Source organism: Mastigoproctus giganteus, chromosome 1, assembly GCF_048544385.1.
Source record: "Mastigoproctus giganteus isolate SK-2022 chromosome 1, ASM4854438v1, whole genome shotgun sequence".
Taxonomy (NCBI): domain Eukaryota; kingdom Metazoa; phylum Arthropoda; class Arachnida; order Uropygi; family Thelyphonidae; genus Mastigoproctus; species Mastigoproctus giganteus.
In genome coordinates, this window is record NC_143575.1 from 168,318,844 (window position 1) to 168,334,093 (window position 15,250).

Here is a 15,250-nt window from a genome sequence, read left to right on the forward strand (position 1 = left end):
TAAAATCATAAAAAAAAATCATTTATTCTTAATATTTCTTGTCCTCCCAAGAGGGGGTTTATGCTGCGCCTTCATTTCAAACAGCCACTTCATGAAATAGTAAAATCTCGGTTTCTGATTATCCTGTACAAGTGTACTACAGGTTTCGATGGAGCGAAACAGCATTGGCTGTTTTTAGAGTGAATTTCTTTCAAAATAACGAAGATAAAAAAAAAAAAAAAAAAAAAGGAATGAAAAACAATCACAAGGTCTCCCTTTCTGTCGATTTCGAAAACTTACGAACTCTATTAAATAATATTTACGTCACTTCACAAGTGACTAATGAGCACTATTCCGAATCAAGTACTATACTGTAAACAGAACCGATGTACGAGTCATAAAAATCTATTTTTGTCTTCAACCATGCGTAAATGCACTTTGGAAGTCGATGAAAGGAAGCCAGACTTGGTTCAAACTTCTAATGTAAAAAACGTTTTGCATGTAAAGCTATATAATTCTTGAGGAGGGTGAAAAATTATTCATTCTGTAAGCTGAATTTCACAATTCCCTCATATGAATATCACATATAATATTGAAACGTTCACTGTGATAAAAAAAAAAAAAATATATATATATATATATATATAGTGATAACTTTACAAACTATTGTTGTACAAGTCTCTCGATCTTAAAATGCATAAAATACATACAGGATTAATTTAATAATAATCCTAACGTTTTTCGGCAGTGACAGTTTCCTGTTTGATTCAATGGACCGGTAATAATAAAAATCAATCAGCGCTGAGTCTGATAAGTACAGTATGTCGAAATAAATAAATTTTCTGTATGAGTTAAAAAATATATATGAAAACTTGATTTTCTTTGAACATCTTCAAAAATAAGCTGAGAACTGAAAAAGCTGTGGCATACACTTCTGTACAGTGCAATTTGTATTGTACTTCTGTACTGTTCACTGCATTCTGTTTCCTGTCATTTGTTTTCTTTTAGATGGTTGTATGCGCTGTGCTGTCTATTATTCATATTTTGTTAGTTATTCGCTGTTAATAATAATAATAATAATACCAGTTGACCAAAGAAAGTGTACCATACAACAAGTTCAAACCACAGGCAGTACTAGAGACCCCAACCCACAAGCTGTACTGGGACCACGCCATAATAACGGATAAGACCATCCCGCACAACAGACCGGACATAACCCTTGTGGACAAGATGGAAAAGGCTACCTACCTGATTGATATAGCGGTGTTAAAACACCAGAAAAAACACGAGGAAAAAATTAGGAAGTACACGAACCCGAGACACGAGGTTAAGGAGATGTGGGACATGCAAGAAGTAACGACCATCTCGATCATAGTGTCAACCACCGGTATGGTGCCAAAGACTCTACATAGCAGCCTAGCAGCAATAGGTCTCCCAGAGAACACCTACAAGGAACTCCGGAAAGTCGCAATCCTGAACACTTGTAGGATAGTCAGAGAGTTCCTCAACCAACAGTAATACCAGACATTACAACCACCCTGAGTACTTGGTAGTAGTACCCGTCAAGGACTGGGATCCTCCAATCAGGGAGAAATAATAATAATAATATTATTATTATTATCTGTTTATTCACAAAAGGTTCATTCCATCTACGGCCAGTAGGCTAGGAGGGCGGAGTATTTTCCAAAAATTTGAAAAATACAGTACGTATACAATTCATACAAATTTTCGAAGTATTTAAAAATAATGGTATTAATTAGATAATTATATTTACTAAATAGCAAGTAACGATTCACTTCAATATTAAATCTCAATCTTAATTTAATATAGAATTAATTGATCTTAAATTGATATAGAAATCTCTATAAAGGTTGACTACATATCAGTTCTTCAGTAACTGCCATGACTATTTACTTAGATTTTACATTATATTATTGCATTAAATTATTTACATACAATAAATTTATGGACATAAATTAAACACAGTTTTTAGGGTAGTTCTAGTGATTTGGTCCATAATTTGGCTTCTGTATGTTTTATTGTCTTTGAACTTATTTGGGTCTATGGAGAGGATTTTGAAATGTTGGTTGATGTTACATGGAAACATTCCTTTTAAGGAGTCCAGGTTAGTGAGCTTCATCCTAAGTGGAGGGGGGGGGGGGGTTCTGGCTCTGGTGGTATCTATTTCTTGCTTTTGGGGGTGAAATAATATCATTCATCAATGGGGCATCGATCTGGCGGGTTAGCAGCTTAGCGAGTGCGGAGAGGTTTTCTTTTTTAAAACCAGGAAACTACTCCACCGCTAGGTTAGCCACCGTTGTGGAGGAGGCCCGATGATTCACTATGTGATTAAAAAGCAAGGGGGGTGGGAACGTTCCAGAATTTCGCCGGGGATACTGAATTTGCATTCTGTATTCATATTTGTATTCACTACTGCAAAACGCTAGCATTTACAGGGTCAGCCAAGAAGGCGGGTCATCATCATCATCATCATTGCCCATTTTCAATCCACTGCAGGATGAAGGCCTCGTGGAATGGCCATCCATTTATTACCCACGAACTCTTGAATTTCATCAGTCAATCTCCTTCGTTGTCTTCCAGATTTTCTTTTAGCTTCTCTTGGATACCATTCTGTTATTTTCTTAGTCCATCGGTAATCATATCTTCGAGCTATGTGTCCTGCCCAAGTCCATTTCAGTTCTTTAGTTTTGATAAGAATGTCCTTTACTTGTGTTTGCTGTCTAGTCCATCTGTTTCTCTTCTTATCCAACGGTCTGATTCTTAATATAATTCGTTCTGTTCTTCTTCTTATTTTTTTTTTTTTTTGCTCTGTAGTTTTCAGCTTCTCTTCCATTCTTTTGGTGAGTGCCCAAGTTTCACTTCCATAAATCATGGTGGGGAGTATACATTGGTTCATTATTTTAGGGTTAAGACAAATTGGGATATCGTTCCTCAGTATGTGACTATATTTCCTGAATGCTATCCATCCAAACTTTATTCTTCTCTTGACTTCCATCCATTTATCATTATTACAGCTAATGACTTGTCCCAGATAAGTATATGACTCCACCTTTCCAATTACTGCTCCTTCAGTCATTATATCCCTTTCTCTGGCATACTTGTTCATCATTACTTTTGTTTTAGCCATATTCATCTTTAGTCCGAAATCCTTACTAACTGTGCATAACTGATTAAGATTTTCCTCTAATTCTTTGGGATCGTAGCTTATGACCACAATGTCATCTGCAAATCGTAAATGGTTTAGGTACTCTTCATTCACATTGACTCCTTTTTGCAATCAGTCGAATCTTCTGAAAGCTCCCTCAAGAGCAGCAGTAAACAACTTCCACCTTCGGAGATATTGTGTCTCCTTGTCGAACTCCTTTCTCAATTTTAAATTTGCTACTGTCTTTGTCTGGTCTAATGAAGGATGTAGCATTCTCATATATTTTCTTCAAAATCATAATGTATTGGTTATCTATGCCTTGTCTTTCCAGTCCCCGAAACATTGCCTTATACTGCATGGAGTCAAATGCCTTTTCATAATCCACAAATGCCGGGCATAATGGTGTTTTATATTCATTTGCTTTCTCCATTAGCTGTGATATTACGTAAAGGTGGTCCATAGTTGAGAATCATGCCATAAGGATTCTCAACTATATACCCCAGCTTGCTTTTTTGGTCGATTCTCATCAAGTTTTCGTTCTAATCTGTTAATGATGCTCCTTGTGAACAACTTGTAGATGTGGGACAACAAGTTAATTGATCTATAATTTCCAATTTCTGATTTGTCTCCTTTCTTATGCAGCAAAATTATGATTGCTTTATTTCACTCCTTAGGATCACGCCTTTCCTAATGTATTTTGTGAAGAGTCTTGCCAATTTCTGTGTCATGTCATTTCCTCCCAATTTTAACAACTTCATCTTCACCCGAGGCTTTCTAATTCTTAATCTTCTTCAATGCATGCTCTATCTCAGCAGGAAATATCGGGTAAGTCGTATGTGAGGCAAATTTGTGATTCTTCTTCCCTATTGCTGGCATCATTCCCTTGCTCCTTATATAATACTTTATAGTAGTCTTCTGCTATTTGAATTATTCCTTCTCTGCTATTTATAAGTGCACCATCAGTATTCTTCAGATTCAGTATCATTCGTCTTTCTGTATTACTGCCTATGACTACTGATTTAAGTCCTTTGTTTTCCATTAATGCTTGTTCTATTTTTCTTATGTTATATATGCTTATGTCTTCTCTGAGTCACTTTCTAATGGCTTTGCACAACTCGGTATACTCAGTTTTGTCTTTGTCGGTGTTTATTTTGCTCTTCATTTGTCGTCTTTGGTTCTTCATGAAAAGTGTTTCTTGACTAATTTTTTTTTTCTTTGGATTTCTTTTTACCTATATCTCAGGCTTTATCACTTTCAGAAAGTTGTATTCTTCGTCGATATCTTGGTCCTGAAATGTCTGAAGAAGCTCGCACTTGTTCAAGTTCCAGTACATACTGCTTTTTCTCCTCTTCTGTCAAAGACCTTCGTATTATTTACTCGAGTCAGTTTTTTCTTTTATTTTCTTACATCTATATCAATTTGTATCTTATTCTGTGATCACTTCCAACATTTATCTTTTTCAGGACGGTAACATCGTTCGCAATATATATCTTCTGTTAGTAATTTCGGTGTACATTTCTTCAACCTCTTCATCATTGTGGCTCGACGTTGGTTCATATATCATTATAAACTTTAGTTTGTACTTCTTAGAAATCCTTAGTAATCTTGACACCCTTGACCCCAGGGGCTCACATGTGGTGAGTATGGGCTTGGCACACCCAGGGTCCTGAGCTGGATATCATCATTCTTTCCTTTCTTTGTGATTCCTTTCTACTTCTCTCTCTCTCTCTCTCTCTCTCTCTCTCTCTCTCTCTCTCTCTCTCTCTCTCTCTCTCTCTCTCTCTCTCTCTCTCTCTCTCTCTCTCTCTCTCTCAGGGCAATAGGGAAATTTTTTTTTTGGCTGGTGCAGCATAAGCCCCAGGCTTCCTTGCACCATATGGCTAATAATAATAATAATAATAATAATAATAATTTTTGAATTCCAAAATATTGTTTTTTATATCTTTATGGGCCACTCCACCGAAGACCGGTAGCAAATGTCAAAATCGCTGGCAGCACTTGAAGTTACCTGCGTATTAATTGAAGACGCAGTCACCCTGTTTATAACATGTGAACATCTTGACCGATTTGTCCAGAACCCTATCCTAGGTGTAAACGCACCTAAAGGGGGTCATTCAAAAATTAAATAAGATGGGGGGAGGGGATCATTAATGTAGTGTTGTCTTTTCTTCTCATTAGAAATAAAGTGACTTGGAGTATTTTTTAATGCAGTAATCGACAGGGGATAATGAAAGATCAGAGCTGTTGTTACGAAGTGTTATGGATTGGGGTTAGAGAATCCAAAAGTTAAAATATCGTATTACGTTATTTGTAAATAGCCCCTAAGTAGACTACTTTTTCAAGTAACTTTACTTGTATGACTACTTGAAATATAAACCAATATTTTTAATTTTATTAAGACGGTTAATTTGATTAAGATTATAATTATTTAATGGCTGTTGCTCTTTAAAAGTTATCTAATATATATATATATTTTTATTATTATTATTATTATTTTTTTTTTTTTTTTACAGTATCTTCTTCAGTTGACTTCCATTAATCGTAACGAGAGATGATGGTATGTAGCCTAAAATTTCACTTTTTGAAAATAATTGCATGTTAAGATAAGCTTTTTTATATAAATGAGAATGTTGATTTAAAATATGAAATTTGTTTTAATATTAAATTTAACGATGGTGAAATAGTTTATGATTTGCTGGTTCTTAATCCGATTTCAGTGAAATCGGGTTAAGAAATAAAGAAAAAGGTTATACAATTAAAATATAACCCTGTGTGTGTGTTTCTACGACTGGAGCAGAAACACACACACCTGACTGTGTACGCGCACACACACACACACCTGACTGTGTACGCGCACACACACACACACCTGACTGTGTACGCGCACACACACACACACCGTTCTGCTCGAATAAGCAGTATCATTCATCCGCTTCATGCGTACAGATATACTGTTGAATATCATCCTGGTATACCTCAGATGTCACCGTCTCGTTTAATATTTTTGCGTGTAAAATTGCACGTAATTTTCCCTATAGCTAATTACAGATGATTATACAGAAGAGAAAGCAACGAACAAAGCAGTGAAGAAGTGTGTAAACATATGCACGAGTGGCTACTGTATAGGTATCTGCCTATTGCCTAAATAGCGATTAAATGTCCTCCCAACTTAGCCCTCTGAACAGTAGATCGTCGTGGCATGAACCCAAAGATGCGTCCAAAGTGGCATGAACCCAACGTTGACTCAATTGCCTCTTAGTTGTTGCAAATTGGATGGTTGCAGATCGCTACCTCGAAGAGCTTGTTCGGCCTCGTCCCACAAGTGCTCAATTAGATTAAGATATGGAGACTGGAGAGGCTACCGCAGTAGGCCGAAATTCATTCTCATGTTCATGGAATCAGTCTGGTCCTGTGACATGGCTCATTATCCAGATGGAAGAGCGGATTTTGCAGATAACCTATGGTATCAAAATGTTTTCCCATTGGTATCAAGGAGCCCAGTGTGCACCACGAAAACACTCCCCACATCATTACATCTCCACTACCAATCTATACTGTTGACACTTAGTAAAATGGATCCATAGATTCAAGATAGTTTCGCCATATTCTAGTCCTCCCATCAGGTGAAACAGCAGAAACCGAAATTCGTCAGCTCAGGCAATGTTTATCTGATTCTCCACTGTCCAATGACAGTGGAGGATCAGATAACCCCCCCCCCCCCCTGGAAACAAGGTACGACGAATTACGTGTTCTGAAATGTCTGCTTGGTTGCGACTGTTTTACGTCTTTGCTTGTAGTTAAAATCACTGTTCACGTCCTCCCCAACGTCGGCTGGGAAAAGGTCCAAGTTCGAACGTCAATGACACAAGGAGCTTTTTATTGTCTCTTTTCACTTCATGGCTGAGGCTTCGGTCGCAGGCGTGAATAGCAAGGCTTCCCTTCGGAACTCGGGCTTTTCCTTCAGAAAAACAGACAAATCTACCACAGAGCACATGCAATTTATGGGCAGAATACACGAGTAAATCGTTCATGATGGCCCTAATATGACAGGTTTTTTTTTTGGTTTTTTTACCACTGTTGTACTGGGTTTTTACGTGAATGACTAACATTTATGTTATCCTGCACGTCTTGCTTGTCACCCTCCGTTGGCTTCTTCATCGTTTCCGACTACAGGATCAGAGTTAGCTGAATGTTACTTAGCTATTGGACCAATCTTGATGCACCTGATACACAGTCCTAAGTGACAAACTCATCAGGGTTTGCAGATTCCAAATCAGTGAGTCTTGTGTCGACTACTATGCCATATTCAAAGTCGTTTAAAATACACTGCTCGACAAAATTAACAGAACAAAATGTTCTTCATGAATATTTTATTGTGAATAGTGTCGCCAAAGGCAAATACCTGATGTAATAGGCATCCTCCCATGCAAATTCCGAGTATTCATTAGAAATCGATCTATCATCTTACAGAACCGCACATTATCAAATTATTCATGCTTATAAAAACATGGGTTGCGACCACATAACTTCATTTCCGTTTTTTGGCTTGCTCAGTGGGACAGCCACATCTCCAGTACTCAGAATGGCAAGTCATCATTGTTTAGATAATTTTCTAAGATGTCTGGCAGGGGGCAGGGGTGGCACATTGGCTTAATGTGTCACGCCGTGTGGTCTCGGCACTATAGAAGCAGTTTCCGAGGACAGAAACCATTACAAGAAGAGCTGGCGAGGGTCGCCCGAGGCTACGTCAACGGAGCTACATTGAGAACAGATAAATTCTCTAGTTCCGTCTACGTTGACTTAGACGGAACCTTACGATGTCCTGTCATCAACTGTCTTTTGAGGTTGCCGCGGCCACAGGTGAAAACATTTCCAACCGGACTATGTTAAGAAGGCTCAGTTCAAGTGGACTCTACACAAGGAAGCCAATGGTTTGTATCCCATTAAATACACACAAACCTACGTCATTCACATATCTGGTCTATTTTTAGTGATACTGTTCTTCCTAGAGATACGAGGCGGAATTGAACTGACGTTCTAGGAGCTGCCTCTTACATAAACACATGTCCATCCCATTAACCACAAACCATCGCAGAGCATGTCAGAATAGGTGCCATAAACATGCGACTTGGAGTACAACAAATAGGGTATAGTTCTGATCTATAACGAGTCCCGTTTTAGCCTAAAATCAGATTCTAGACGTTATTCATCTGGAGACAATGAGGAATGTGTTACCATCCCTCGAACATCAGAAAAAGGGACACATGGTGGAGGTGGTGATTTCGCGTGTGACGGATAATGATCAATGGCCGTGTACCCCTCCATGTTTTTGATAGGGTACCTTAACTTCGCAGAGGTACCGAGAACAGACAATCGAACCCTATGTGCGACTTTATGAATGCGGTTGGCCCAGATTTTCTTTTCATGCACTACAACACCACTGCACATAGAGCTCAAGTGGTGGAGAAATATCTTGAAACTGAAGATATCCAACGACTGCCGTGGCCAGCGCTATCATCAGACTTAAATCAGATCAAACATGTGTGGGACGCCCTTTGATGTCGCATTGCAACTGACAGCCAACTCCTCACTCACTTGGTGAGCTAAGTTCAGCGTTAATGGAAGAATGGGATTTGTTGTCACAGAATCTTTATAGACACCCTTATGTCGAGCGTGGTTCGTAGTTTTTAGGACTGTTTAGTCGTTGGAGGGGATCATACGCCGTATTGACGTCATGTGACCATATTTTCGAGCATCTTGTATCGACTTCTGTAATGTGACCTTTTTGATAATTCTTATACAACCCCCTATAAATGTCCCTTATACCTGTCCGAAGTTTCTCGCTGTCTCCTAATTTCATCGTTATTCTATAGTACACCACCATACCAAATTTTGTCCCACTTCATCGCAAACTGCACGAGTTACACCACGTTTTCTACGTGTTCTGTTGATTTTGTCGAGCAGCCACTGAATTGCACGAATATAGCATCCCTACGTATCTATCCACCTGCTTTATATGGCACGATGCGAACACGTAACGCTGTTACTGGAGGAACATTTCACGAAAAGGATGGCATACCTAATAAAGGGAACACTCAGTGCGTGTGTGTGTGTGTGGTACAGGCCTGTTTGGGTATTTATTAATGAACGTGTCTTAGCATTGCAAGAGTGATATGAATGCAATACACACGCCAAAATAAATACAAGTTCATCGAGTGAAAAACGCAAAATGTGCATTTCGAGCTGCTCTTCAAATATCACTCACTACTTTGTCTTAAATCATTTCACTCTATATTTAATGGTTCATGTGCTTCATTTCCATAATTTACTTCAATACACACCATTGCTCAACTGCCTGATAAATGTATAACTTTGAATAAAGAGTTACATTGGAGGAGAAAAGTGTGTTACATTTATTTCTTATAATTTCATAAATATTTTTGAAAGTAACTATATTACTAAAACACTTTATTGAGACAGAAGTATGAAACAAGGATCTCAGCTACGACATCGAAATAAAAAAAAAGTAAGGTGGATTTGAGATTTGCACAGACTAAGTGGCTGTTTTGAAGAAAAGTAAGGTAGAGAGCGAAAAAGGAAACCCAGTGTTTTTTTTTTTTTTTTTTTTTCGGTACAGAGGAAGCAATATTTGTGATGTGTTTACTGAAAACTAAAAAATAAATTTATTAGCATTTGATTTTTAGGCAATACTTATAGTTTTATTATTTTTAATATATATGGCGTATATATAAGTAAGTAAATATGCAGATACACCCTCACTTGGGGAATACCTCAGGAAAGTGTCTTATTAGCTTTGTTGCTCGCTGCCGCTCTGGAACTCTTTCTAGCTCAGAACCGTAATTTTATTTCTTATGCTGATGATATAAAGAATTTCGTTGTCTCTAACAAAGAGCTTTTGTGTCCGACGTCAATATACACGCCAATGCCAAGCTTCACGAACTGCATTTATACTTAGATAAAATCGGTCCATGACTAAACCCTGACAAGTCAGCACAACTGACAATAACTAACAAGAAGATAAAAAATCAAATAGAGTTATCTATTAATGAAGCAAAGGTGAAGATGTCAGCTCATACACCGACCTAGGAGTGACGTGGGACGAGAGCCTAACCTTCCAAAGGCATTTTCAAAACACCAGATCAAAAATTCTTGCTGCCATATGGGCTGTATGACAGGAGATAACTGGGATTCGAAACTAGCAACTAGTGACCCAATATATCCAAAGATGTATCGTTCCTATGTCCCTATATGCTTCGACAATTTGGTCCTCTGCTCCAAATACTTATATTAGGAAATTTCTCAGCCTAGAATACTGGCTGCTCCGGTGACTAAATAGGATTGCTGAGAAACCCTTCACAATTTCAAAATCCATACTGTATTCAAACTTAAAATTCAGATGGTCACCCTACGTAACATCGGCACGCTGGTACAACTTCTGACTGGGAGTTTAGATGCCCCTCAAATTGAAAAGCTTGTGGTCAGGCCCCGCCCAAGAGCCCGGCTCCACTACCTCCATAGCGCTCGCTATCACTCTGACAGATTAAGGCGGCTGTTTCCTGCCAATACTCTGGAGCTCTTTAGAGATTTCAAAATAGACCCGGACAGGTACTGCCATGACAGAACACTACAGGAAGCTCATTGCAGAGCGAATCTGTACACTAAACTACACATGACCGTTTGGTCGTCCCGGAGCATAAACAGAAAATTTATTTATTTATTTATTTATGTAATGACGAATGCATTTCGAGAAAGATGAGTTTTGTTCATAGCAAAATACTTCAAAAGCCCATGAACTCATAAAAACTGTAATGAATGCTTTATAGCGTCTTCAAAAGACATAGGACTGACAATATTCCGTTCAGCAGAATGACTATGTCATTCAATTCAGGTGAAAAATGACTGTAGTTATTCTTATTTATTTATATATTTTCCGATATTTTATTTTATGCACTATATGTGTTCCTATCTAATAAGTTATGTTCGATGTATATATGAGCTACACTCCTAGATAACTTCTGTACAGGGGTGTTTGATTAATAAACTGATAAGAACACACCCACACACACACAAGGATATACGCCATATACCCTCTGGAATTCGATTAATATGCATAGTGTACTCTCTCTCTCTCTCTCTGCTTTTAGTAACATTAATAGGTATACCTTCTGCTAATTTTACGACTACAGCACCGCTTAGCACATTTGTTGAAAAACTAAACGTTAGATAAAGGACATTTTAGAGGGAACTGAAATAAAGAATTTCATCCCTATAAAAATAATTCCACTGACTCGATCTGAGCAAACATTGGCATCGAAAGATTTAAAACAGTAATCTGACCATGGAAAAGAGAAATAGAAATCCCACAGATCATCCCATTTCGCATTTTTTGAGCCCGCTTAGTCGTTTCTTGGGTTAAGTGTCACCTCTGGATTTCCTTTTCTTCAGCAGTTTGTCAATTGTCGACTTCGGATTGGTTAATTCCTGAGCAATAGCACACACAATCAGTTTCTTCATGTGACATTCAACTGCCATTTCCCTTCTAATTCTCTGTTAGTTCTTTCGGTGTATACATCATTCGCGGTATATTATGAAATGAAAATATTTGCATATACTGTATTATTGTCACACAATTTCAGGTGGTACATTATTCTCCGATTCCCATCTTAACTACATCGGCTACGAGTAACTTTGAGGTTGAAACATGAGTCTGTCACACGCAGAGCAGTGCCAAGGCGTGAATGATGGGTTCTCGCCCGGCTACATTTCTGCTAGCTCAAAAATGAAATACATTTTAAGTTGGAGGGAGACACTGATGTTTATACCGGGATGGGGAGGATGCTCGTATACTTTGGATAGGTTAGTGTATTTAAATCGAAGTATATACTCTGCCATTTTGTGTTCCACAGTTTAATTTATGATAGATTTGATTATTGTCCCATTGGGTTTGATTTACATATATGTTTTTGCTGATTTAGATTTTTTTTTTTTTTTTATTTCTGTTATGAGAAAAAAGCGATTATTTAACAATTGCGTTTTCTGTTCTAACAGGTGGACCATGACAAGTGCTGCTTCGTTTTTTCTGGCAAGTATTTTCGCTATACTTTTCATACTGCTTATAATATATCAATAGGAAGGGACAACTGAACCCACATTTTATATTTTTAAAGAAATTTTCACTGTATGAAACATAATTGAGCTTTTTGTCTTGATTTCTTTCATATACGAAACAAATCGAGATCATCATACGATGCTAATGACAATAAAAAAGATGGACAAATCCCGACCACTCGGCTACTTCAGGCCTATTAGGGACACCTGCCGTCTTCATGAAATAGCACGCTTCTTCAGTGACAACATCATGTTTTCGCGATATATAAAGCGGGTGGGCAGATATAGGGATACTTTATGTGTGCAATTGAGTGTGAAAATGGGAAAGACGAAAGATTTATGCGACTTTGAACATGGCATGGCATAGTAGTCTACGTCTGGTGCGCCCGTAGGAATATTTCGAAAACTACAACCCTGCTCGGGTGTTTCCGTACGACTGACTGTCTTGGGTGTATCGAGATTAATCTAACTAAATAACATCCAACTAATGGCGATCCGGTGGATGAAAAAGTTGGTTGCTGTGAGAGGCCAACGGACGCTGATAAAACTTGTACAGCGTAAAAGAAAGGCTACAGTCAAATAACAACCCAGTACAACAACAGTAAACAAAGGAGGCATTTCAGAACGCACTAATCTTCGTATCTGACTTAACTGGTTCCATCCAATTTACAACAACTGTGGGAAGTAATTGAGTCAAAATGGATCAGCATCCATCCCTGTGGCATGTTTTTTATACTTCGTTAAGGCCATATCGCAATGAGTCCAAGCTGTTCTGAAGACTAAAGATAGAACGTACTCGCTATTATGTGTGTGTATAATAATACAGTAATACTCTTAGAATAGCTGCGGGTCCGGATAGCTGATTGACACTATTTCTTACATGTATTTTGTCAATTGAAGCCAACGGTGTCATTGATTTTTGTCTAGTGTCATATTTTCGCGGCGATTTAAGGCTTGATACTTTGTGACATTTTTATGTAATACAAAAGTGCATAATAATAGAGTAATACATATGAATATAGGCTTGTAGCATTCGTTGATTAAGGACCCCCTCCCCTCTCCTCCCCTCAGCATTTGAAATGGATGTCAGTTATCTCCATACTACCAGGAGACAGAATTCCCTTGTCGGTGGTCCAGTGTTGGTGTTGAAGTGCTAAGGCGCAGTTTCTTGTGTCTTGCAGTGAGCTTGGGTGCCCATGATGGCTGTCGATTGCCACAGTTTATAGAGCTAATGTCCGGCCCATAGTCCATGAGGATTGTCTGCATGAGTGGTATTGTCACCGTCCTTCCTACGCCATGTGGAAAGGCCCGGGTTCGAATCCCGTAGATGACGCGAGGAACTTTTATAGGCTTTTTCACTCCATGGCTGAGTTAGTCGCTCTCAGGCATAGATAGCAAGGTTCCCCCTCCGGAAAAACTGAGGTTTAGCATCCAGCAAAGCAGGCAAATCGATCAGAGAAAACACGCAATTTACAGACACAATACACATGGGTAGTTGAAGTGACTTAATGGGCGAGCTTAATACAATAGTTTAGTTTAGTTTAGTTTTAGTCCATGAGGATTGCAGAGATGAGTGGAACACCTGGTGCCGAAAGACATGGGACACTATAGTCCACGTGAATTGCTGCTGTTCTACGTGGATTGATCTTGCTGTTCCTACGTTGTTGTTGTTGTAGTAGGGTTTTACAACTAAGCATCAGCGACTAAGACCATATTGCTCCGTGTATATTGTCTGTAAATTGCATGTGTTCGATTTTCTGTTTTGCTGGACGAAAAGCCCGAGTTTCGGGAAGAAAAAACCATCATACTACCTTCACCTGAAGCCGACTAACTCAGCCACATTGTGAAAAAGACCCATAAAAATTTCTCCCGTCATCAATGGAAATCAAACTCAGGTCTTTTCCACCCGGTGTTGGGAGGACGGCGATCCTACCACACACCACACCAGGCTATCCAGTACAACGTAGGAACCCTCATGGGTAGCACAGTTGGTAGGATCGCCGTCCTCCCAACACCGGGTGGAAAAGACCCGAGTTCGATTTCCATTGATGACGGGAGGAATTTTTTTTATGGGTATTTTTCACACCGTGGCTGAATTAGTCGGCCTCAGGCGAAGGTAGTATGGTTTTTTCTTCCCGAAACCCGGGCTTTCGATGTTGGAGGACGGCGATCCTACCAACTGTGCTACCCACGAGAGCTCCTACGTTGCACTGGATAGCCTGCTGTATCGCTACTGTGCTACTAGACGAGACACAAGACGCTTACCACGGCGTCGATTACACGTGCAGTAGCGCTGCGACCCTATGTGCTGCTAGTATGCAAAATGAAATTTGTCGCCCTAAATGTTGAATACTGATGAACGTTAACCAATCAGGAAGCAGTATCAGAAAAAAAAAAAAAAATTGGCAGCCAAAGAACGGTCGCCCATAGGCGACGCCAACCTCGCATACCCACTTTCAGCGGCCCTGCTCACGTGTAATCTTTGGGTTTTTCGACCGCCGTTGAGCCAGTCATGGTAGACTCATGACACCACAGAACGGAAGCTTTTAACCATGTTGGATGTTGTCCAGATACTAGCACATGCGCATGCAATCATTCCACTTTCGAAGTCGAAAATATCTCGAAGCCGTGATTACCAGTTTGTTTGTTTGTTTGTTTGGTTGATTTTTAGGAGCATTTGCAACTAAGGCCATATTGCTCCGGGATATGCGGTGGTCATTCCTTGACCTTTCCGCACATCCTCCGGATTTGGTGGTGACGGGCTCGAACCCCGGTCTAATCAAGAAGCGTGTGCTGCGCACTGCTGCTCCTTCCCACCTGGCTACGTGACTACCAGTGCGAAGTACGATCTTATATCAGTCGGTCCCGACTTTGAGCCTTCATCAGCGTCAGACCAGTCCATTCCTACACAGGAGAGTGTTACTAATGTAAAGCCAACTCATTGAATAGTATTAGTACCGGGCATGGGTTGAAGCC

At 39.2% G+C, this 15,250-nt stretch overlaps 1 protein-coding gene across 2 annotated transcripts in view; it reads left to right on the forward strand.

Moving 5' to 3' along the window:
* Nucleotides 1-15,250, forward strand: part of LOC150091247 (uncharacterized) — an 83,174-nt gene that overhangs the window by 28,960 nt on the left and 38,964 nt on the right. For both annotated transcript variants that reach the window (XM_090374899.1, XM_090374907.1), the window contains exons 2-3: nucleotides 5,659-5,702; nucleotides 12,215-12,248. In XM_090374899.1, coding sequence (XP_090231025.1) covers nucleotides 12,222-12,248 — 27 coding nt within the window. In that variant the 5' untranslated portion in view covers nucleotides 5,659-5,702; nucleotides 12,215-12,221. The remainder of the gene's footprint in view (nucleotides 1-5,658; nucleotides 5,703-12,214; nucleotides 12,249-15,250) is intronic.